Here is a 26,053-nt window from a genome sequence, read left to right as displayed (position 1 = left end):
TGTACTGATTCACAAGCACACACCCTGAACACCCACCCGTCTCTGTGTGTCTGATTCACAAACACACACCCTGACACCCACCGTCTCTGTGTGTCTCACCCACCCTCACGTACACCCTGACACCCACCCGTCTCTGTGTGTCTGATTCACACACGTACACCCTGACACCCACCCGTCTCTGTGTGTCTGATTCACAAACACACACCCTGACACCCACCCGTCTCTGTGTGTCTCACCCTCCCTCACGTACACCCTGACACCACCCTCCCCCGTCTCTGTGTGTCTGATTCACAAACACACACCCTGACACCCACCCGTCTCTGTGTGTCTCACCCTCCCTCACGTACACCCTGACACCCACCCGTCTCTGTGTGTCTGATTCACAAACACCACCCTGACACCCACCCGTCTCTGTGTGTCTCACCCTCCTCACGTTACACCCTGACACCCACCCGTCTCTGTGTGTCTGATTCACAAACACACACCCTGACACCCACCCGTCTCTGTGTGTCTGATTCACACACGTACACCCTGACACCCACCCGTCTCTGTGTGTCTCACCCTCCCTCACGTACACCCTGACCACCCACCCGTCTCTGTGTGTCCTGATTCACAAACACACACCCTGACACCCACCCGTCTCTGTGTGTCTGATTCACACACGTACACCCTGACACCCACCAGTCTCTGTGTGTCTGATTCACACACGTACACCCTGACAACCCACACATCTCTGTGTGTCTGATTCACAAACACACACCCTGACACCCACCCGTCTCTGTGTGTCTGATTCACAAACACACACCCTGACACCCACCCGTCTCTGTGTGTCTCACCCTCCCTCACGTACACCCTGACACCCACCCGTCTCTGTGTGTCTGATTCACAAATGTACACCCTGACACCCACCCGTCTCTGTGTGTCTGATTCACAAACACACACCCTGCACCCACCCGTCTCTGTGTGTCTCACCCTCCCTCACGTACACCCTGACACCCACCCGTCTCTGTGTGTCTGATTCACAAACACACACCCTGACACCAACCCGTCTTTGTGTGTCTCACCCTCCCTCACGTACAACCTGACACCCACCCGTCTCTGTGTGTCCTGATTCACAAACACCCACCCTGACACCCACCCGTCTCTGTGTGTCTCACCCTCCCTCACGTACACCCTGACACCCACCCGTCTCTGTGTGTCTGATTCACAAACACAACCCTGACACCCACCCGTCTCTGTGTGTCTGATTCACACACGTACACCCTCTCACACCCACACATCTCTGTGTGTCTGAATTCACAACACACACACCCTGACACCCACCCGTCTCTGTGTGTCTGATTCACAAACACACACCCTGACACCCACCCCGTCTCTGTGTGTCTCACCCTCCCTCACGTACACCCTGACACCCACCCGTCTCTGTGTGTCTCACCCTCCCTCACGTACACACCTGACACCCACCCGTCTCTGTGTGTCTGATTCACAAACACACACCCTGACACCCACCCGTCTCTGTGTGTCTCACCCTCCCTCACGTACACCCTGACACCCACCCGTCTCTGTGTGTCTGATTCACACCCGTACACCCTGACACCCACCCGTCTCTGTGTGTCTGATTCACAAACACACACCCTGACACCCACCCGTCTCTGTGTGTCTCACCCTCCCTCACGTACACCCTGACACCCACCCCGTCTCTGTGTGTCTCACCCTCCCTCACGTACACCCTTGACACCCACCCGTCTCTGTGTGTCTGATTCACAAACACCCACCCTGACACCCACCCGTCTCTGTGTGTCTCACCCTCCCTCACGTACACCCTGACACCCACCCGTCTCTGTGTGTCTGATTCACAAACACACACCCTGACACCCACCCGTCTCTGTGTGTCTCACCCTCCCTCATGTACACCCTGACACCCACCCCGTCTCTGTGTGTCTGATTCACACACGTACACCCTGACACCCACCCGTCTCTGTGTGTCTGATTCACACACGTACACCCTGACACCCACACATCTCTGTGTGTCTGATTCACAAACACACACCCTGACACCCACCCGTCTCTGTGTGTCTGATTCACAAACACACACCCTGACACTCACCCGTCTCTGTGTGTCTGATTCACAAACACACACCCTGACACCCACCCGTCTCTGTGTGTCTCACCCTCCCTCACATACACCCTGACACCCACCCGTCTCTGTGTGTCTGATTCACACACGTACACCCTGACACCACACCCGTCTCTGTGTGTCTGATTCACAAACACACACCCTGACACCCACCCGTCTCTGTGTGTCTCACACCTCCCTCACGTACACCTGAACACCCACCCGTCTCTGTGTGTCTGATTCACAAACACACACCCTGACACCCACCCGTCTCTGTGTGTCTGATTCACAAACACACACCCTGACACCCACCGTCTCTGTGTCTGATTCACAAACACACACCCTGACACCCACCCGTCTCTGTGTGTCTCACCCTCCCTCACGTACACCCTGGACACCCACCCGTCTCTGTGTGTCTGATTCACACACCGTACACCCTGACACCCACCCGTCTCTGTGTGTCTGATTCACAAACACACACCCTGACACCCACCCGTCTCTGTGTGTCTCACCCTCCCTCACGTACACCCTGACACCCCACCCGTCTCTGTGTGTCTCACCCTCCCTCACGTACACCCTGACACCCACCCGTCTCTGTGTGTCTGATTCACAAACACCCACCCTGACACCCACCCGTCTCTGGTGTGTCTCACCCTCCCTCACGTACACCCTGACACCCACCCGTCTCTGTGTGTCTGATTCACAAAACACACACCCTGACACCCACCCGTCTCTGTGTGTCTCACCCTCCCTCATGTACAACCCTGACACCCACCCGTCTCTGTGTGTCTGATTCACACACGTACACCCTGACACCCACCCGTCTCTGTGTGTCTGATTCACACAACGTACACCCTGACACCCACACATCTCTGTGTGTCTGATTCACAAACACACACCCCTGACACACCACCCGTCTCTGTGTGTCTGATTCACAAACACACACCCTGACACTCACCCGTCTCTGTGTGTCTGATTCACAAACACACACCCTGACACCCACCCGTCTCTGTGTGTCTCACCCTCCCTCACATACACCCTGACACCCACCCGTCTCTGTGTGTCTGATTCACACACGTACACCCTGACACCCACCCGTCTCTGTGGTGTCCTGATTCACAAAACACACACCCTGACACCCACCCGTCTCTGTGTGTCTCACCCTCCCTCACGTACACCCTGACACCCACCCGTCTCTGTGTGTCTGATTCACAAACACACACCCTGACACCACCCCGTCTCTGTGTGTCTGATTCACAAACACACACCCTGACACCCACCCGTCTCTGTGTCTGATCACAAACACACACCCTGACACCCACCCGTCTCTGTGTGTCTCACCCTCCCTCACGTACACACTCTTGATCTGATTAGATGAGGTGTTTGTGTGGGAAGCAGTCGGCCCCAGGCAGGGCATGGATTTCATTTAAAAAAGTATCAAAGGTTTACATGCTGCTCTTTTTAATCAGCATGTTTATCAGGCAGAGAAAAATTGCAGGAAGGACCACAGGGAGGGGGGGGGGGTTATCTTCAGCACCAGTAGCCTGGGAAATTGATAATGGCTACAAGGTAATTTACTGCCAACTTGTGCGTCCCTGTGTATACTGCTGCCCCCCCCCCCTTCTAATTACAGCACATGTAATGTCCTAATGAAGCTGAGGCGTGTGTGGGGGTGTAAATGTGTGCATGTGGGGGGTGTGCGAGCGTGTACACGCGCGTGCCAACGTGCGCCTCTGTGCCCGTGTTCCTGTAAACTGTCCTGTTTCTGTAGATGAAAACGGACCTGTCTGTGCACTCGAGGCCTGGAACGCCCGTCCCTCCGGAGCGGCTGGGGTGTCTGTATATTTATGGCGCCGCTAGGATCTAACATTTCATCATTTTGCCAGCGTTAATTACTCACGTGCGCCCAGGGCGCTCACGTGAACGCCGGCTCCAGAGCGCGGCGGCGCTGGGCGGGGCCGGACCTGTCTGGCTCCCTGGGCCAGTGGCGGCGGTTCGGGGGAGCCGCTGGTCGCCGAGGTGTCCCGTCGTGGACGGCGGTTTTGACTGGCGTTGTGGTCAGTGACGCAATCCGCGAGGGCTGCGGGCGCTGCCCGTATGACGGGGCGTTCCTCACCTACGGCAAGTCCCTTGTCCCAAAACAGACTTTCAGGAGACCCTGACGCCTCCCCCATGGGTGAACATGCCCTCTGTTAGATACAGGACATTCAGGTCTGCTTCAGCTTCCTGTATTTCCTAATGATTGCAGTTACTGGACACTATGGCATTTAGAGCGTGTTTGGTGCGTGTTTGATGTTCCTGTGCATCCGATACACGTTCCTACGTGTTCACACTACGCATGTTCCTGTATGTTTTTGATTTTCAGGAAAAGGAGAGTGTTGACGCTGTGTCCCGTTGGGGCCATTCGTCGGACTATCAAAGAGTTAGGGTGGAACATGTGTAAGTAAACTTGATCCTATTCCAACCATGGCTTCAACTCATTACCTGACACCAAACTCACTTATGCTCTCATTAGTTATTTCAGCAGCACCTCCGCATGTGAAATTTGATAGACAGATGATTAGGACTGATAACACATTTTCTTTCATACATTAGACTGAGGGGCCTAACGCAGCATGTTACTACTCTCTCCTCTCTCTCTCTCGTCTCGCTCTCTCTCGCTCATTTGTTTATCTCTCTCTCTCTTGTCATTCTCAAATTTACATAGCATTTTGGCATTAATTATTTTTGACTATTATTATTGCTCACGAGTGATCAAGAGAACTATTAATATTAAAAGTAAATAAGCGAGAGATAAAGTGTGTGTGTGTGTGTGTGTGTGTGTGTGTGTGTGTGTGTGTGTGTGTGTGTGTGTGTGGTGTGTGTGTGTGTGTGTGCGTGCGTGCGTGCGTGCGTGCGTGCGTGCGTGCGTGCGTGCGTGCGTGCGTGCGTGCGTGTGTACGTTCCCAGAGTAACAGAGCGTTTCACACAGAGGTCCATCATCAGCTGTGTAAGCAAAGTGCTTCTGAGTAGATAAGAGGAGGGACAGGAAGAATCAGCATTAGATGAAGAAACCAGGAGAAGACTTGCTGATCCGTTTGTTGAACACCGTCGGACCATCAGGATTAAAGTTGCATCATTTCCAGTGTCAAGGCATTTTAATACAAATGGACATTGTGTTTTAATGACATATCTGTGTGCATAGCCATTTATTGCTATGGCAGTAATGAAATTAGGAAATTTAAAGAAAAATAACTGATATACAGTATTGGAACTTGCAATGTTCTGATTTTAACATCTACATTTTCATATAAATACTAGTTCCTCCTCCTATTAATTCAGAAGCACTTTGAAGGTCCTCTGTCCCGAACGTCCCGTTTCTCTGGAAACTCTGTGTACTACAATTCTTAAAATGAATGTATCTTACCTAAGTACATTGCAGTTGCTTATTCGTATATACATCTGCTGTATACACACACACACACACACACACGCTGTAATGCATGTGATCATGCATGCAACACAGTTTAATGGTTGAAGAGTCTGACGGTCATAAACAGTTAAACAGTGTGTACTGATATCTTAACACATTCAGCATTTCTTCCTACACTCGTCTTCATTTCTTGCCATTTTCTCTTCAAAAGAAGGAATGGACTATTTTTAATAAGTCATCACTGATGTTTCTCTCTCATAGTGTTGCTGAAGTGCCTTTGTGTCAGTCAGTTCATACACGTCAGGCTGTCATTCTTCCTGCTCTGGTTCCTCGGGGGCAAACAGCCTGGTCTGATGCTCTGAGCTCAGGTTTCCTGCACTGTCTCAGCCCGGGAGAGGCAGGGACACCTCGGGGGGCGTGGCCTCCTCACGCTAATCTCCCCGTTCGCTCCGGCTCCACGGCCTTTGTAGGGCGTCCACGTGCGAGCCACCTGAGCACGGCGGTGGCACGCTGCCCGGGCGCTGAACACACTAATCGCCTTTGAAGTAGTCGAGCTTGTCACGGCTCTCTCCCTCAGTACCTCCCATTCACTCAGAACTCCTGTAACTGCTCCTCACACGTTTTCATCTTTCCTCTGTTTGTCCTTTATCTCAGCTGCACTTTCTCGAGTTGTTTATTTTTCTCTTTCATTTTCAGATGGTGGTTTAATGTCTCTCTGTATCTCACTATCTCTCTCTCTGTTTCTCTCTCTATGTCTCTCTCTCACTTTGTCTCTCTCCATCTCTCTCTATGCCTCTCTGTCTCTGTGTGTCTGTCTCTCTATTTCTCTCTCCCTCCCTCCTCAGGTGCTCCAGGTTGCACCTCCAGCCCCTGGCCTACCTGTGGCGTCGGGAGCAGGCGGCCCTGCTGAGGGAGATGATATCCAGTGGCCTCCACGCCCTCCTCATCAAAGTGGCAGCGTTTGGTGGGTGAGACCCTGAGCCGGCTGGGGCAGAGGCAGTCCAACTGCCCCGCCCCCCTCGTTGAGGGCTTAGAGCCGGCCCCCCTTCAGCTCACCCTGGGGCAAATCCCTGCTGGGCTGGGGCTGGCGAAACTCGAGAGAATGAGAGAAATCTCAGACTAAAACCCGAATCAACAATCAAAGCGTGGCGTACAAAAGCGCTGAAGGGGAGGACAATATAAGAAGATAAGGCAGGAGAATCTGGCGGTTGAGATCACAGATGATGTGTTGCCCATTAATGAAAGCCTTCAGTAATCGCATGCCTTAGCACTCGTTTGGGAGGCGAGGTGTGTGTGGGGATTCGCGCATACTTCAGAGCGCGTGGGGCGTTGTAGTTCAAAATTATAATCTTGTATGTCTATTTAAGCCGTTTAAATGGCAAGGCGATGGTGGAAAGGTTAGTGTCTTGTCACCTGTTGTGTGTTGCGTGCCCAAGGCGAGATGCATATCGGGTTGCTCACGAAAAGTTGAAGACGAGAAACTTTCCTTCGTTTTTTTTTTTCCTGTTGCGGCTAGCTCTCGGTGCGAAGGTTGTTAGTCTGTCTGCCTGACAGCGGGAATGATGAATGATAATTAGGTTGCAAATGGTTCTTTTTTTTTTATTCTCCAGCTACTTGCCAGCAATAAATCACCATCCAAATGCTGTTTTTCTGCACTTCAGAGCCTGTTGTCACCTACCGTTAGGCACCAGTTGAAAAGCTTTACAGGAGACTGTTGATTTAGTTCCTCTAAACCTGTGGTGAATTTGCTGGTTTTCTCTAAAATTACAAGATGTACAGTTTTAGTTAAATAAAACAAAATTACACCAAAACAAAAACACTAATAAATAGGACATAGCAAAAAAATGAAGGTATTGGAAGTGCCAACGTTGAATAGCATCTGTACTATGTGGTTCTTGTTTAAAGCCTGTCTGGTGTGGATCTTGCCTTACTTTCAACACTGCCTCTCTGTTCCTAGTTTCTTAAGCCCTCTCCTGCTTCATAAAGGTGGGTGAAGCCTTCCGCTGTCATGCGTAGCTCGTTGCCTTTTTGCGTGCAAAGCTGATAACTGTGATCTTCGATACGAGCTATGGCGCCTTCTGACCTGCCAGACTGAACTCGAGTCAGGACAGGAATTATGCTGATGAGATTCTTTTGGTTCGCCCCGGCGAACACAATAGCCCTTTGTGCGTGTTTGCGTGAATGTGGAAATCACCCAACACCGGGAGGCTTTTGCGATCCTCAGCGTGAAGCCGCGCCCCACCCTCCGTGCCCCGCCCCACAGCCTGACGGGCAGGCCTCTGAAAACAGATTCCCCAAATTTCTGGAAGCTCATAATTAGACAGGAAAACTAACGCCAGTGAGTTTGTGGTGTTTTTTTTCCCCACTTGGCCTGAGGGAGAATGCTGAGATGTTATCGGCGCTGACTGCTCACCTGCCCCTGGGCGTGGGTAATTAGAAGCGAGGGAACGGGGGCGACCCCGTGGTGCCAGCCGGCTGCCGGGCGCCACCGGCTGGAGTTCCAGCAGTTGCATGTCACACCCAGGCGAAACCGGGGGCAACATCGGGGTGAGCCGTGGGGCGAGCACTACCTGCTCAGAAGGAGCTAAAGAACCGCCCACTGCCTCACCGCCGTCTGGACAGAATGCGAGGTGTCCGTTTGAGGTATCTTCTGAGAGTTGGGGTATCTTCTGAGAGTTGTAGGTGGACATGAAATGGCGTGAGTAATTGCACAAGGAAGAGTCTTGTAGGGACTCTCTGGCTGCTGTACTTTTAAACTGAATTCTTCTGAGACAGCTGTGCACAGTTGCATGATGGGAAAGCCCTTTGTCGTGTTGAAGCAACGATTGTACGTTCACCCGTTCATGGAGGCTGCTTGAGCTGCCTTCATGACCTTACACTCAACTCTTCTCACGCTCTGAAGGACAGCGGTAACTGACTTCTCTAAGAAGACAAACATCTTTTCCCTTCACTCCTCCGGTTGTCGTTAGTCGGTCACCTGGTTTGTGGAAGTGAAGATGTTCATGCTGTTTCCACCAGTGATGTGAGACTTCCCCATATCTCCTGACCTCTGTCCTTCACCTCCTGCCTCCTGCTGGAGTTAAAGAAGTAGGTCCTGCTCTCTCAAGAACATCAGAAGAACACAAGAACTTCCACTGCCGTCCGAGTGGGCTCACACAAATAATCCAGCAAGCAGAGTCATGACTTGCTGATGGAGTCATAATCAGCATTAATCACAGACACACAGGTGATGAGTCCAGTTAAAGTATCATTATCTGAACAACGTGCCCATCAACAGTGGAGCATGGCTCAGGTCTGACCTTGAGCCCGCCCACCCTGCACTAAAATTGTAAGCTTCCTGTGAGAAACACTAACAGAAGGATTATTCACTGGCTTGACATACCCAGAAATGTTATTCAAGACACTGTGTTGCCTGTTGAGCTAAGCCAATCTGCATTTACGTCTTTTTATTTATTTTTTTACTGCATATAGATTTTGGATTTTAAGCCATGATCTGTAATTTAAAAACGCATACTTTTATTATAACTATTTGCTCTATGGCTTCCAGATAGCACTTCGTATTAGACCTTCGCAGAAGGGAATTAAGCCCTTTTAGTTCCATGAGATAAACATCAAATGAGGTTATAATTGCATGCGTTTCGGTTATTTCCTTCATTGGATCAAAAGATTACGTCCCTGAAGTGCCTGAATTTGTATTCACTCAATGTCTATTATTCCGCGTACAGTCCTCTGAATTTCAGATAAGGGCTCGAGCAAATTTTCAGATCCACCTTAATCTTACAATCTCATGTCTGTGCGTGGCCTCTCGCCTCTTCTCCTTGTCTCTCTCCTTCTCCGCCTCCTCCCCCCCCTCCCTCCCTCCGTCTCTTTCTGATTGGACGACGATACGGCTCTGTTGTTTTCTTCATACGTTGGCAGCACCGTTCACAGGACACGTCAGCTCACCTTCCAGCTCGAGACGCTTTATTCCTTAATTTAAAAAGCTAAAATGTTGCACATGGTGAATGCGGTGTGCCTCGCCTCCCTCTCTGAAGGCAGGGATTTAAAGCCGAGCTGTCAGCCGGGCTGGGCAGACCTCCTGACAAACCCGCGTGAGGCCCACACTCTTAGCGCCAACGCTATCTGGAATCTCACTGGCTTCCCTTCACAACTGTGCACAATAGCATCGGAGGAGATTTTGCCCCTGATTTAGTTTCAATTAAATCTGTAGCCAGAGAATTAATTATAGTGGTGGTAGTTGTTTGTGATAAAGGACATAATCACCAGGATAAATCTGAAGTGAGAGACACTTTATATATTATAGGAATTACTTTATTGGCTATGGACTTGAATAGCCTGATATTATAGAAAGGCCTGAGGTTGCACAAAAGATTTTGAGGGTTTTTTTGGTAATTGTATTATTTTGTATGTCAACCATGTGATTTGGAAATTAATACAGAATTTTTTTTTTCATCTTTTTGCAAAGTAAGACCACATTTAACATTCATTGCCGTCATCAACATGAAATCTTTTTTTTCTCCAGTTCATTTCGAGAGATTGACTACAGCCTCCCATTGTCCACACTCTGCACATTTGCAGTATAAAGTGACTTTAGAGCTCTTGCAGCGCAAACAGCGAAGCTTCGGAATCCATTTCGTTGCAGCTCAGTATGCTGGTTTGAAAGTTCACTGACTTTAATTGCTCTTTTATAGGCTGCCGGATGAAAGCCTTTCGGAGGATGCCGTTTGGTTGGGGTTGGAGCTGAAGCCCTGTCTGTCTGGAGCGCAGTGAGGCCATGCCGCTGCTAGACGAATTGAAGTGGGCTTATTTGCGTTTAATGTGGCATAATGGGGTGAGGTAATTGGCTTCAGGTCAGGTAATAACAGGTGCTGGGGGGGGGGGGGGGGGGGGGGGGGTGGAGTGAGAGCAATGTGAACCTCATGTGAAATGAATCAGGAGGCTGGAGATTTGTGGATGGCAGAGAGGACATTAGCCTGTCTGCATGGAAATGACAGCCACTGTGGATTCGTGGAAGTTTTAAGTACGCTTCAGCACTGGCACTGAATTTAACTTTTTTTTTTTTTTTTTTGTGGCTGGCATTGTTACTATGACACCCCCCCCCCCCCCCCCCCCCCCATTCAAACACGTTTTGAATCACATTACCAGCAGTAAATATCAAATCATGGATGTTTTATTTAAGAGAAGGGTCTTAATGAACATATAAAAAAAGCCAAATGAAGCAATCATCAAAATTTGTTAAAAGGGCATGTCTAATTAAAAAAGGAAATTGAATTTTAATGACGTTCTCCTTATTACCTTTGTGCAGGGTTAAGATGAGAGAGGCTGGGCAGATTAGATATTCTCACACTAATTATGAGCCAAACCCCCGAGGCTGAGGTGGAGGCCCTTGTTGAGGTGGAGGCCCTTCCTCCGTCTTGCCTGGCCTCTACAGCCTCTGGAACCAGGTGGAAATGCCTCCAACTAACTTTTTCTGGCCCTTAGGGCCCTCCGTCTGGAGCCCAGCCTCTTAGCTTGTGAGTGAAGAAATGAGCCAAGAACAGTCTACAGCTTCTCCTCCTCAAAGTTCAGTTTGTTCCTGTAATGATTCAGTTGAGTCCTCCACACAGTTCAATTGATTCCTGTAATGATTCAGTTGAGTCCTCCACACAGTTCAATTGATTCCTGTAATGATTCAGTTGATTCCTCCACACAGTTCAGTTGATTCCTGTGGTGATTCAGTTGATTCCTCCACACAGTTCAGTTGATTCCTGTAATGGCCAGTGTTAAGAGACAATTCAAATAGAAGTGTTGTGAATTAATCTCTTGTTGTCAAGTGTATGGAGCATCTAGTCGTTTTTTGATCATTTGCTTTGTTCGGGATCCGTCTCATCTGTAGTTGTCTGCTCTGAGGACAGTGCTTAGCAGGGCTGTGGTTCTATAGCTGTGTTCTCTGAGGAAAGTACTTAGCAGGGCTGTGATTATATAGCTGTGTTCTCTGAGGAAAGTGCTTAGCAGGGCTGTGATTATATAGCTGTGTTCTCTGAGGAAAATGCTTAGCTGGGCTGTGGTTCTATAGCTGTGTTCTCTGAGGAAAATGCTTAGCTGGGCTGTGGTTCTATAGCTGTGTTCTCTGAGGAAAATGCTTAGCTGGGCTGTGGTTCTATAGCTGTGTTCTCTGAGGAAAGTGCTTAGCAGGGCTGTGATTATATAGCTGTGTTCTCTGAGGAAAATGCTTAGCAGGGCTGTGATTATATAGCTGTGTTCTCTGAGGAAAATGCTTAGCTGGGCTGTGGTTCTATAGCTGTGTTCTCTGAGGAAAATGCTTAGCTGGGCTGTGATTATATAGCTGTGTTCTCTGAGGAAAGTGCTTAGCAGGGCTGTGATTATATAGCTGTGTTCTCTGAGGAAAATGCTTAGCTGGGCTGTGGTTCTATAGCTGTGTTCTCTGAGGAAAATGCTTAGCTGGGCTGTGGTTCTATAGCTGTGTTCTCTGAGGAAAATGCTTAGCTGGGCTGTGATTCTATATAGGTGTGTTCTCTGAAGACAGTCCTTAGCTGGGCTGTGGTTTTTGTCCAGTAGGCAGTGGCATGAAGAGGGTGTTTGTCATATTTGGCCGACAGGAGGGCAAAGCCACGAGATCAGGTGGGAGCCGTTACCTATAAAACCAGCACAGTACTGTATATTTCACTTGACTAATGGTACTACGATTTGTAGACAGCTGAGTGTTTTTGTTACCTCATCCCCGTCTGTGAAGTGTGGTGGTGGGAGCTTCATAGTTTGGCGTTTAGAATCAAGTCCTGGAAAGTTTACCATCCAGTGATCCCTGCATAGAGAGATTGATGAAGCTACAGCCAGACACTGCGGATGTCTGCAGTGTCTGTCTGAGCTCTAAAACTCCAAAGAGGTGGATGCCTGCGTCATGACAACTATCCAAAACACAGGAGTAAATCAACAACAGAGTAGCTCAAACAGAGGAAATTCTGTCTTTTTGACTGGCCAAGTCCGAGTTTCGCCCTCCGTCCTATTACTGCGGTGTGAGCTGACGCAGACTGTTCAAGGAAGACATGCCAAAATTATACATAAACTGAACCAGTTTTGCACAGAAGAATACGCCAAAAAATCTCCTGACTGCTCAGCACGGCTGGGGAGCAGCTACAGACATCGTGTGGCTGAAGTTATTGCCAATAGAGGAAGTAACACTCATTACAAAATACGAGGCTTCCCATACTTTTTCCATCAGTGATGCTGATTGTTTAAACCATATGTTTAATACAGCGATGGCAGTCCAAACTGGTTTAGGTCTTCTTTGTAATATACTTCCGCCTTTATTCATCATCATGACTTAATTGCTGATCGCATTTTTTGTACCACTCACTCCGGACGTCCAGGTGATTCCTAAAGGTTTTGAATCCATATCCAGCAAAACTCCCCTCGTAAGCACCACTCTCCTCTTCTCAGCATCTCTCTGTTATCCTGTTGTGTATTGAGCACATGTGTGATCCTTGACTCACTCCTCTGTGCCATGTTTATGGGGGGGGCATACGAATAAGCAAGACCTCCCCCCACTTGCACTCACAGGAACCAGGCCAGGGTTCACTTTTCAGCAAGACTGAAATTTGTTAACGTTACCCGGAGCGATATGTGTACATAATTTGTAAAGTCAAATAAATAGGAGCTGGGGCCAAGGTGTGTGTGTGTGTGGTGTGTGTGTGTGTGTGTGTGTGTGTGTGTGTGTGTGTGTGTGTGTGTGAGATGGTGGGAGAGCGAGACACAAACACTCAACTCTGGCCCTTTCTTGATGTCTTTCTCAATCACTGCTGTGTGTCTGATCTGTGTGTTGTTAGGCTTGGATCCTGGAAGACATTTGGGCAAACCTCTGGCAGAGATGGAGCCCTATCTGCAAGAGGTCAGAGCTGGCACACACACACACACACAGGGCCACTGGTCGTCACCAGTATAATCTTATTGCACTTTGTCAGGATTTCCTTAAACTGTTGTTAGTACATTATGGACAGATTTATTGGTGATGCTAAGTTTTGTTATACATTATCTTTCCGGCAGCTGTCCGAGAAGTACGGTGTGCACATCTGTGGGGAGGGGGGAGAGTACGAGACCTTCACCACTGACTGTCCCCTCTTCAACAAGAAGATAGTCATGTGAGTGGCATCGGCTAACAAATGACAGCATGGTCCTGGTTTGTGTTATTGTGCCCACGGTAGCTGGGTCGGCCTTCGGTTCACGTTAACAGTCCACCCCTTGAGCTGCGTCCCTGGGCCACGTACATGTGTGTCACATGAGGAGATGGGCTTGGTGTTGTTTCAGTGACGCCATGGAGACGATCATCCACTCAGCAGACGCCTTTGCGCCCGTCGGATACCTGCGTTTCACAAAGATGCACACGGAAGACAAAGGGAGCCACAGTGCTGCCGTAAGCCCAGATCTGCACACCCATCCTTTACTCCTCCCACCCATCCTTTACTCCTCCCACCCATCCTTTACTCCTCCCACCCGTCCTTTACTCCTCCCACCCATCTTTTACTCCTCCCACCCGTCCTTTACTCCTCCCACCCGTCCTTTACTCCTCCCACCCGTCCTTTACTCCTCCCACCCATCCTTTACTCCTCCCACCCGTCCTTTACTCCTCCCACCCATCCTTTACTCCTCCCACCCGTCCTTTACTCCTCCCACCCATCTTTTACTCCTCCCACCCATCCTTTACTCCTCCCACCCGTCCTTTACTCCTCCCACCCGTCCTTTACTCCTCCTTTCAGCTTTGCCAATATAGCAGGTTAGATAATTACAGATATTGACTATGCATGTTTGCTTCAGTGAGTGTTTAAGGCTGATGGTCTTTCCAAATTGGCAACTGGTTGAATGGTTATCAATTCTTGGTGAACCACACATTTTTTATTTGACAGGGGATAAAAACTATTTTCTTAACAAGTCTATTTTCAGCCTGTCATTTACTAAAATCCATAAAATAGGCACCCTTGTTTCAAAGATATGTCCTATTAAGCCTTGTGATAGTAATCATGTTTTATAGACTATGGTTATTTTTAAACAACTCACATGTGTGAGAACTTCAGTAAAAGGCATTCATGAGATTTCTCACTCCTGTAGCTCTCTCTCTCTCTCTCTCTCTCTCTCACACACACACACACACACACACACACACACACACACACATACTGCACTCTGTCTCTATCTCTCTCACTCTTGCATGCTTTTTCTTCTTCCCTCCCTCTCTTTCTCTCTGTGTGTTCCGCATTTCCTACCTTGACATCTGCAGTATTCACTCCTGCCCAAAACTTGCTGTAGCTTAACAAACATGTCCGCTGAAATTAAGGCCCTTCTCACTCAGGTAAGCCCAGGAAATCACAATCATCTGCTGGACTTCAGATATTCACCACTAGGGGCAGGGTTTACCAGTCAAACCAAAATATCCTGGCAGATCAGGCTGAATATATTCGATGTCTGCAGGGGCAGCTCAGTGTCCTCTAGTGCTCTGTCTGTGCACCAGGCTCTGCTTCAACACCAGGCCTGATGGACTGCAACACTGCCAACAGCAGCACAAAATGGCACCATCTGGGGCTGTAGTGAAGCTCTTTGACAATTTCCGAATGACACATTTCAGCAAGTAATGAGTGGCTCAGAAGTACACAGCTGTCTCTCTCTCAGCTCTGTCTCAACTCTCTCTCAGTTCTCTCTCTTAGCTCTCTCTCTCAGGTCTCTCATCTCTCTCTCTCTCTCACCTCTCATCTCTCTCAGCTGTCTCAGCTCTGTCTCATCTCTGTCTCAACTCTCTCTCAGTTCTCTCTCTTAGCTCTTTCTCAGGTCTCTCATCTCTCTCAGCTGTCTCATCTCTGTCTCAACTCTCTCTCAGTTCTCTCTCTTAGCTCTCTCTCTCAGGTCTCTCATCTCTCTCTCTCTCACCTCTCTCTCAGGTCTCTCATCTCTCTCTCACACCTCTCATCTCTCTCAGCTGTCTCTCAGCTCTGTCTAATCTCTGTCTCAACTCTTTCTCAGTTCTCTCTGTTAGCTCTCTCTCAGGTCTCTCATCTCTCTCTCAGGTCTCTCAGCTCTCTCTCATCTCTCTCAGCTCTCTCTCATCTCTCTCAGCTCTCTCTCATCTCCCTGAGCTCTCTCTCATCTCCCTGAGCTCTCTCTCATCTCTCTTATATCTCGCTCTCATCTTTCTCAGCTGTCTCTCATCTCTTTCAGCTTTCTCTCATAGCTCTCTCTCTCTCTCTCTCTCATAGCTCTAAATATGGGGGATGAAATAGGGTTGGATGCTGCCCTCAGAATAGGCATAAAAAGCCTGTGAGCACATCAGTACGCCCCCTCCCCCTCCCCCTTTATCCTGGCCCTGCAGGTTCTTGTGCAGGGTTGGGAAATTTCAGGTCTGGTCCAGGGGAGAAGCTCTCTCAACCAGCAGTCTAAAACACTCTCCATCAGCCTGACTGATCCACACTGACATCAGCTCTGGAGGAAATAACACTGGCCCGGTGCTCAATGGGGGAGGGTTGGAGTGCGGTCACAGACAGGAGGGGGTGCCTGGCGTGCGGGGGGGGTTGTTACAGACTGGAGGGGGGGGCGCCTGGCAGAGGGCGGGGGTCACAGACGGAAGAGGGCGTCTGCGGGTGGGGTGGGCAAGTTTGTCCAGTGTTAATGCTAGCTGGGCTCCCCTCTCTACAGCTAAGAGCAGCTAGAGTGTAATTAACTCGATTATCATACGGGCAACTGCAGACAACAGCGGGGGATTAAAGAGAGATGAAATATTTATTAATATGTGTGACACTCAGTAGCCTTTTGTCAGGTAATATGTGTGCCTTTGGGAAGGCCAAATGTTTTTTCTGCTTTCATGTGCAATTAAATAGGAGGGAATGGTGAGTATTAAAGGTTAGTAGATAATATAGAGAGTGTAATGCTCTTGAGAACCCACAAGGCAGAGCTTTGAGTGACAGGTGCCATGATTGCATTTTCTGTGTCAAAAAAAAAGTGTCCCCCTGCATGTAATTCATCAACAAGTTAGCGTCTTTTTCATATCGATTCATCTTTGCGTTCCGTGTGTCTGGGCCCGTCAAAAGCACATGCAGCGTACGAGCAGAGATTCTGGAAGTGGAGCTGTACCGGCGCTGTTAGCCGCACCGGAGAGCTTGATCCGAGCCCGGTGCTTGATACATCCCCGCCTGGGTTTCAGGGCCCCGCACCCCCCGTCCTGCCCGGTCCGAGCTGCCCGTGCCTGGACACCACCGAGGAGCTGAGCAAGGAGGCGCTGTGTGACGATGGAGCCTGCGACGACCAGGAAGAGCTTCCGTCCGTCTGTGACCTTCCCTGTGAGAGGGCCCGTTCTGAGACAGGTGTGTGCTGCGTGAAGGTGCAGAGATCTTTTATGCTTATTTATTTATTACTAAACTGAGTCTGGTTTCTGACAGTAGTGATACTAACTGGAGGCATCAGACGGGGTTTTATGCTATCGGTTATTTCTTGGGCCATTTACCTTTCTGCAGAATGACAGGGACAAGAATTCCGATGTTGTTACAGAAAAAGTTTTTTTCTCGTTTTTTTCTCCTATCTCCACTGAAGATTTACTCTATTGATTTATATAGATGAGCGAGATGACACTGATCGCTTTACATTTAATCCTGATTGGCTGTGTCACCTCAGCGTCTCTCACAATTGATCTTACAGTAATCTGTCCGTGAAGGTCCCGGGGGGGCACAGGGGTGTGCTGCCTCTTTATCTTCATCACCGTCATATGGCCTGTGTCAGCACGCTTGCTTCCTGTCTGTTATGAATTAGTGCGACTCCTGCAGCCATTACACACGTGGAAACATGCATAGTGTGGCATTGTTTTTCTTTACTGCAGTGGATCGCTACAGCATCATAGTCAAGACACACACACACACACACACACACACACACACACACACACACACACACAGATTGTGGCCTTGCTAGCTTTTCTGATACTAGTGTTTTCCATTCCAGAGAGCCAGCCCAGCAGCTCGGGCCGAAGCCATACAGGCTACGAATGGATCACGGGCATCAGTGGGGTTTCCTCGGAGCGCGCCGACGTCCAGGGCCAGACCCAGCGGGCCCTCACGCTACTGCAGGGTGAGAAACTACAGCACACTGCAGCACAGGGCGGAGGAGCAGACGCCGGGCTCCACCACCCGCCACAGACCCACACAGTGTGACCACGGACGTAGTTTTGGGGGGGGACGGGGGGGGGCATGTCCCCCCCACTTTTTCAAAAGCCGGTTTTGGTCCCCCCCAGTTTTTACAGTTAAAACCAAATATTTAAGTAGCGACGAAGTCATGTCCCCCCCACTTTTTAACGGTTAAAAAAACAATATCCAAATAGCGACAAATCTAGCACTAGGATCATGCAGCTCCGAGCTCCCCCCCGCTCAACAATTTTTGTTCACAGCGCTCAACAATTTTCATTCAACCCCCCCCCCCCCCGCTCAACAGTTCGCCACCCCAGGTTGTGTCCCCCCCACTTATGAAATCAAAACTACGTCCATGAGTGTGACACAACCCCAACATCACAGCAAGCGTGGCAGAGGAGGCTCTGGGGTTCTGCTCAGTGGTGGTGGTGGTGGTGGTGGTGGTGGAGTGGGTGGCGGGGGTGTAGGTGGTGGTGATGGAGACAAAAAGATCCGCCTCTGGGCTCTATGGTGGAGTTTTAAAACCGAGCTGCACAATAGCCCAATGCAAACAGCACGCAGTCCTTTGTTTCATAGATGCTTTCATGTGGCCCCTCCCCCCGCTGGACTAGAGAGGTACAGACGACCATTACTGCTTCTCATTTGTTCACACCTTTTAAGCTCTGTGTGTGTGTGTGTGTGTGTGTGTGTGTGTGTGTGTGTGTGTGTGTGTGTGTGTGTGTGTGTGTGTGTGTGTGTGTGTGTGACGGGCTCTGTCCATCACCTGTGTGCCTGCAAGCTCACCAAACAAGGGCAGGTACTCCAAATTAGACTTGGGAGAATGAAACTGTAGCTTCAGAGTATATACGCATGTGTACACACACACACAAACACACATAGCCACGGGTGTGTACACACACATAGCCAGGCGTGTGCTGTGCGTTGGGCTTTATTGCCTGCACACTTGTAAAGTGCAGCCTTTCACACGAGGAGGGAAAAGAAGAGATTCTCCTCAGAAAGAGCAGCATAAGATGAAAAGCATATTTAATGTTTATCGCCTCATATCGCCAAACAGCCTTCACAGAACTGAGACAATATTAAACAAGTTAATATTTAATGAACTACTTCTTTGTATGAGCGAACCCTGTGAAGTACACTGGGATGCCAGTGTCTGCAAAGGGAAAACAAACTGGATGATGTATGAAATGATTATGGGGATCTGGGCCTTCGCCTCCAGAAATCCTCACAACCTTCCTCACCATATCAGTGTGTGAACGACACAAATTAATATTTTAGGCCCCAGTATTTTTTTTTTATCTTTTATTTTTATGTGGATCCCCATGTATGTCAGATTGGTGAGTTTTCTGCATCTGAAGCTGAACGTTGCTGCGTGTATCAGGACGTACGCTTGTTCCATGGCAGGTGAACTCCAGAAGAGGGGCTTGCAGCTCAAACACATCGTGCTGGTTCACATCTACGTGAGAAACATGGAGGACTTCAGCGGGGTCAACTCTGTGTACGGCTCCTTCTTCTCGCACAGCCCGCCGGCCAGGTACGCCCGAAGCCTCACGGATGTGTTCTGACCCGCTACGGTCGCGACGGCTCTTCTGGGAATGATCGGTGCGTGGCTGCCGTGTGCTCTCCGCAGGGTGTGTGTCCAGACCCGGCTGCCCGCGGGTCATCTCCTGCAGCTGGACGCGCTGCTGCACGACTGGGTTCTGCCGCCCGAGGAGGGCTGCTTCCAGCAGCGGAACACGCTTCACGTCCAGAGCCTCTCGCACTGGGTCCCGGCCAGCATCGGGCCCTACAGCCAGGCCGTGCGGGTAAGACCCCGCCGGACACACTCGACCTCTGCCCACACTCTCAATGGTCGCATCACTCAGAGTGGGCCTCACACACACACACACACACACACACACGCACACTACGGACTACCCACAGCGGATACTGGCATGATGATCTCTCATGAGTGTGGGTAATGTCTGTGGTGGTGACAGGACTCAGGTGAGGAGCTATTGGCTGTTCCTCTCTCTCTCGTGTCCTGATTGGTTTTAAGGGCCGTGAGCTGCCAAGAGTGGGCGTGTCCGACCTCCCGCGTGCCGGGGTTCCCCGTGACCTCGTCCCTGGCTGTACAACCAAACAGTGGTTGCGGCTCCAAAGCCCGAGTCGGGCCGAGTGTAAGTGCGGTTCCACGCCTGGCTGGCACTGCTGTTTACCCTGCCAGGGACGGGGATTACACTTGTCAAGTTACTGTCAACAATGCTGGAGTCCGTCTCACGCCGCCCGTCTCCGGCTCTGGTCTGCATTGGCCCCGTGAGTGAGAACATGTGTGCAGCACAGATGCGCGGCTCCTCCTGCACGCCTGTTTCTGGGCCGGGCTCCCCAGCGCACCGCTGCGGGCCGCCAGCGTCCTGTAAATCCTTAACGTACGCCGTCTCGCCCCAAACTCAAACCGGTGTTAACGCTACAGTCGGCGCGGCTGGCACATTTTTTTTTTATGAATTTATTTTACAGCCCTTCAACCAAACACGGCTACGGAGAAACGGCGTAAAATATCATCGTCTATGCATGTCCTTAAAAACTGTGACCAGCTAGCGTCACGACGCGGTCGTGGATAAAAACGTGCACTCCGCTCCCTGCCGCGCGTAACGTCCGCCGCTCCGCGTTGCATTCGTGAAATTGGAAGGAGTATATTAACAGTGTCCTAATGCAGCAGACAGCTTTCGCATATTGATCCAATTAGCCCCCCGCCGGGCCCGTGCAGATGCACCGCCCCCCCGCCGCCCGCCTTTAATGAGGGCGAGTGTTCCCGCGCGCGGGGGGCGGGGCCTGCGGCACGCGGGCTCCACGCCGCCCGGCCGCTCTGGGGAGGCACCCCCCCCCCTCCTCCCCTCCTCCCTTTGCGCAGGAGTAATTAGTGATTAATTGTTAAATCCCATTTAAAGGAGAGGAGAATAGCGTAGCCTGGCTTGAGTGCTTTTTTTTTCTGCATCTTAATTATTTCCCTGGAACTGTCATATTTCCTCCCGTTGTTCTGGCATTTTAACGTCTTCTGTATGCTAGAAGAGAAATTGCTTTTTATTTAATTGCGTAATTTAATGGTTATATATTTTTAAAAAAAGGAAAAAAAAGTGGTCGTTAACCGAGTGTAATACAAATGCAGGCTTTGTCTGTATTGTGGAGCGGTTTTAGTTGTAGCCCAATGTTGAACGCTGGGCTCCCTGCAGCCCCGCTGTGGTGTGGGTGGCCACCTCCTAGCAGACAGAGGGCAGCACGGCATGCTGGGAGCTGGCTGTGCCGCTTACGGCTCTGCGGTTCTGTTTGCCAAGAGTCTGAGGAGGATGTTTGGCTGTTTGTCAGATTTCTATCAGCTGTGATCTACACAATTCGTTAACCTTTATGCTGTGATTTTGGGTCGCTCTAGGCACGCAGTATGTTTTGAACTCGACTAGGTGGGAGGGAGGGGGAAAAATCAATTTAATTTGCTGTTTGTTTGTTCGGGACTTTTATTCTGTCAGTTATACCCTTGATTGGGTTGTAGTTTTAGGTCACGTTTAGCATAATAATCCTGATATTGTTAATGAGAAATTTGGGGTGCTTGACAGATTTTTATTATAGTCATTGCCTAGAGATATGAGTCAGAGGTCAGATCTTCCAGCCAATTTGTTCTTACTTTGTTATTTTTATGTCATTGACCAGTTTGTAAGACTCAAAAGAGTTGCGTTTAAACATATGTAGTAGTGTAGTAGAATGACTCATTTCACACGAGTGCCTGTGTTTCTGAAGGAGTCAGATGAGTGAACACATCTACACTAATATTGTTGATCTTTCAGTAGTACGGCGGTTAAACTGAGGCGAACAGCATTTTTCTGTGGGGAAAAAAAAAGAAAAAATCAATTTTCACTCATAACAGACGATTAAGCTTGCATGTTGGCAGATGGTTAGAGTTGACCCTTCATTAACCAAAGTATTAGTTAACAGCATGAGTCTCAAATTGCCCATTGCAGCACACCTTCAGAATGTAATGGCTCGAGTTCTCCTGAATCCCACCAGTAGAGCAGCTGTGAACTCCGGATTCTCCATCAGTTTAAACCCAAAGCAAAGCGGAGTGGTGCTGGAGGCTCTGTTGCTCAAAGCGAGCGAGATCATGATGAATGCCCTACCCTGGGACGGGACCCTTGCATTTCTCTTTACTAATCCAATTTACAGGCTACGAGGAGATGTAGCGGTTGTAGTCCCAGTTTGGGGAATACGCGCTCGCTCTCGCCCTCCGCTGGGACTGACAGCCTATTCTGGAGAAACCTCGCGTGGACCCACAATTGGATTTGCATTGGATTTTGGAAAGTGTCAAAGTGGACCGCTGCACAGCTGGGAAAAGTGGATCTGACGCCTACAATTAGTGTCAAATGGGCGGAGGTGGAGGAGACGAAGGAGGTGGAGTAGCCGGCCTCGGCGGCCGTGTCGTTTTAATAATCTTCTTATGAGGGTTAAACATGCTCAAACGGTGAGCTAGGCCGCCCGACCTCCTTGTTAGTAGGGGTCAGGGGTCAGGTTGAGTGGGCACGTGATGGGGTAGAGCTGACGGGGAGTGTGTGGGGCAGGGACGCGTCCATAATAAGGCTACTGCGCTGAAGATGCGTTCTTGTATTCTCCCCGAGTGTGAATGTCCAGGGTCCAGCACTGTCCACTAGCTCACTGGCCACGACTCTTTATGGCAACTCTTTGCTCAGAAACAAGTAAACTCTTCAGAGTTACAGATTTAGTTAGATTTTAGCCTACAGATCTGCGTCCACAGCACGGCGTGACGAGCTTCTCCTGAACGAAGAGGAGGCGGGGGAGGGGTGGTGCCGTGTCAGAGGGAGGGACGTGTGTGTGCAGATTAATTAAAACATTAAGCTTCATTTTTAATAGATCAGAATGAATGGCGTAAGAGTGCGTGGTCTCTGAGGAGGGGCTCGCCATGGCACCCACTGTCTGCTCTCGCCGTTATCTATTAAAACGGCGCTTTTATCTCACCTCCGCCATGCTGGACTTTATGGATTTTTTCATAAACATTGCCTATCCTTCATAAATGTCTCAATTTTCTAGCCTATTAACATTACTTCAAAAGCAGTTGATAAAAGACCCAGTCGAGCGTGAAATAATGCACCAATAATCTGAAGCGCTGGAGGCGAGAACAGTGGGACGGCTCTTCAGCGACGGAGACGAAACAATGCGAGGATGCTATCAGCTCCAATAAAAGAGGGGGGTGTCGCCCGTGACGAGGGGGGGGGGGGGGGCGTTAGAGCGCAATTGGGTTGAAGAAAAATGAGCGGTTTGTTTTTTACAGCTTTGCTGGAGGATCTGTGGGCGCTACGGCACCGTGGTTCTGCTGCACCGATTAGCCGCACCCATGTGGGGAGGAGCGGAGCGTGGGCGGGGAGGACCGCCCTCAGATCACTGGGCTTCAGCCGCCCCCCCCCCCGCCCGGCCCGGAAACCCGATGGACACAGAGCTCCCCCCCCCCCCACTCCCTGCCCTCTGGGTCAGCTGTTTGACTCGCCTCACACTGCCTGATCCCTCATGTAAAGATTCTGTCCGGTGTGTGCGCAGTGGAGTGTGTGCGCAAGTTTGTGTGTGTTCACGGAGAACCATGCGTGGGTCGGTTCTGTGGAGGGTAGTCGACTGCCTGTTGGGAGAGGGGTAATTATCCCCCGCCCCCCCCGTGTGACCTGCTGGGAGCCGGGCAGTCCTGTCGTGGAATCATAGCCTGTGTCCGCTACCCTGTCCGCCAGCGCGCGGTGTCGTTAGGGCTGGTATTAGCTTGTTCTGGGCGAGGACACGGGACGGAGCGGTGTCGGAGCACGACGCCTCCTCACACTCCCACTACACACTCCTTCATTAACGCCGCTGCCTTGACATCTGATCCTAATTGCCTCAGAATGGCCCTGCGTGTATTATTGGTGCCTGACTGCCTCGGTTCGCATCAACAAGCCGGGACAGGAGGACAGGAGGACAGGACGGGCCCTGCTCCTGCCGCTCCGTACACGCACGCACGGGAGGTGTCAGGATGGCCATGGAGCTCAGCTTCACCTCCACCATTCACACACCACCCCCACGCTCTCCTACACCTCCAAACCTGTGTTTTCTGTGAACGTGTTGGGCGATTGTTTGGATTGGAAAAGGCGGATTGATCTGTGCGTTTAACGTCACTTGGCAGTAATGGAGGCTTTAATGTGGATGAGCGTGTTTACAGTTGCTCCGTGCTGACACGTGTCGGAGAGCCGTCAGACCGCAGCGACGCACGGCTAAACAGAGCCGGTGCCGCCCTCTCGGTTCGTCTGCGGCACACGGGTCTCGCCCATCACGGGTCTCGCCCATCACGGGTCTCACCCATCACGGGCTCATGAAAACACTTGCTTTCAGGCTCCCAGCAGACAAGAGTGTTTCGTGCAGTGCCATGAGTGCAGTTTCAAAGTAATTCGTTTATGGACAGAAAAGCCGCGTTTGAGCGAGATGAGTGTGTTTTAGCGTCGGAATATTTAAGTGAATATCAAATACATACATAAAAGGAAAAGCAGAGATCTCTGTCTGGTTTGATCACCGTCTGAAAGAAGAGTTCTGTGGCCATCCTATTACTATGGTAACGAAGACCTCTATTTCTGCTTGTCACTGTTTGTATGCTCTCTGTGATGAGAGGCCAGAACTGACAGGATGGGAGGCGGGTGTGTGTGTGTGTGTGTGTGTGTGTGTGTGTGCGTGTGTGTGTGTGTGTGTGTGTGTGTGTGTGTGTGTGTGTGTGTGTGTGTGTGTGTGTGTGTGTGTGTGTGTGTGTGTGTGTGTGTGGAGCAGGGGCATTGCACACACAGGCAGAGAAAGCCCCCCCCCCCTCCCAGGGAGTGAGTGTGAGAGGGGGGTGGAGACACAGAGGGAGAGATGGTGACCATTCGTGTTGGACTTGAACGGTTATTTCAGTGAACGGCCCTAATGTGGCTGGACTGGCCTCAATAGGGAATTCTGGATGAAAAAGTGCTTCTGTGGAAGCTGCTGGTGGCCTGTGGTTTTGCTCAAAAAAAAACTGAACAATCTTTCACTCGTCTGATCTGAACACTCTTCTCTGGCTCCTCTGTTCTGAACACTCTTCTCTGGCTCCTCTGTTCTGAACACTCTTCTCTCTCTCAGTCTTTCTCTGGGTGCCTGACAGTAAGTGTCCTCCGTGAAACATGGTTATTGGTCCTTCATGCAACAGCGCCTGAGCATCTCAGCTTTGTCTTAATTTATTAAAGAGATGTTACTTTTTAATGGCGGTAGCTAAAACTGATGGCTCAATGATATTAACATTTATGTTCCATTTACTTTTGGCCACTGGTGTCATCATTAATTTCTCATTGAGGGCTTCGTTTGAGTTGTAACTTTTAACCCTGGTCATTCATTTTTCATTAGCTATTGTCATTTTAGCCCATTGTACAGATATAAAAGTGTTGTGGATGAATAATAGAGACTGTCCTCTTTTAAGCTGCCTTTACCACTGCTGGGGCTGCATGTTCAGTTTTGCTCTGATTTATTAGTGTTTGGTAATAGCAATATCAGTGCTAACACAAGAGAAAATGTACTGAACCATATATTTCACAACTAAATACATTTTTTTTGCATACAAAAACAATATAAATTTAAATATTATTTTTTTGGTCAAAATACCATATACCTCAAGTTTGTACCTCTAAATGAATTTGCAAGTGTGGATTTTAGTGTGGTTGAAATAGTGTAGGTCTTACTGTGCATGAAAGTGTGTTGAACACACACACACACACACACACACACACAAACATTTACAAAACATTACAAAAGTAGGTCGGAGGTACGAATAATTAGAATCTGTTATGCCATCATAGGAATCAGATCTTCACCGTGATCTGATGGCTTGTACTTCGAATAAACACTCGTCCAGGCAGTAATACTTTTATGTAGGCAAAAGCATTTAGTGCATCTGCAGGAGATCTGAAACCTGCTGCTCTCTCGCGTTCGTGCAGTCATACTGCCATCTGGTGGTGTGTTGCTGAACTGCAGGCTGTTTCGAGGCGTGTCTCTCCGTTTTCCTGCATCGCCTTGCCTTTAGAGATGACTCACGCAGCCTTTAGAGATGCTGCACGTTCAGGCTAACCACCGTGTGGCGGAGAGGATCGGTCCTGATCAGGCACCAACTCCACCTGCCGCATCAGACTGAGGGGCCCAAGGAACGGATGGATGTTCCTGCTGGCTATATGTGTGTGTGTGTGTGTGTGTGTGTGTGTGTGTGTGTGTGTGTGTGTGTGTGTGTGTGTGTGTGCCTATTTACCGTGTGTGAGTTTACTAAATCTTTGTGTGTGTGTGTGTGTGTGTGTGTGTGTGTGTGTGTGTGTGTGTGTGTGTGTTACT

At 49.8% G+C, this 26,053-nt stretch overlaps 1 protein-coding gene across 1 annotated transcript in view; it reads left to right on the top strand.

Annotated features, from left to right (window-relative positions):
• LOC143481161 (uncharacterized) overlaps positions 1-26,053 on the top strand; it is a 49,293-nt gene that overhangs the window by 5,310 nt on the left and 17,930 nt on the right. The window contains exons 4-14 of the mRNA XM_076979096.1: positions 3,888-3,949; positions 4,053-4,248; positions 4,482-4,555; positions 6,374-6,492; positions 13,352-13,413; positions 13,569-13,663; positions 13,830-13,935; positions 16,708-16,867; positions 17,499-17,624; positions 19,082-19,211; positions 19,308-19,482. Of these exons, the coding sequence (XP_076835211.1) occupies positions 3,888-3,949; positions 4,053-4,248; positions 4,482-4,555; positions 6,374-6,492; positions 13,352-13,413; positions 13,569-13,663; positions 13,830-13,935; positions 16,708-16,867; positions 17,499-17,624; positions 19,082-19,211; positions 19,308-19,482 (1,305 nt within the window). The remainder of the gene's footprint in view (positions 1-3,887; positions 3,950-4,052; positions 4,249-4,481; positions 4,556-6,373; positions 6,493-13,351; positions 13,414-13,568; positions 13,664-13,829; positions 13,936-16,707; positions 16,868-17,498; positions 17,625-19,081; positions 19,212-19,307; positions 19,483-26,053) is intronic.

Source organism: Brachyhypopomus gauderio, chromosome 17, assembly GCF_052324685.1.
Source record: "Brachyhypopomus gauderio isolate BG-103 chromosome 17, BGAUD_0.2, whole genome shotgun sequence".
In the NCBI taxonomy this organism is placed as follows: domain Eukaryota; kingdom Metazoa; phylum Chordata; class Actinopteri; order Gymnotiformes; family Hypopomidae; genus Brachyhypopomus; species Brachyhypopomus gauderio.
The sequence above is the reverse complement of the archived record's forward strand: the minus strand, read 5'-3'. Positions and strand labels throughout refer to the sequence as shown.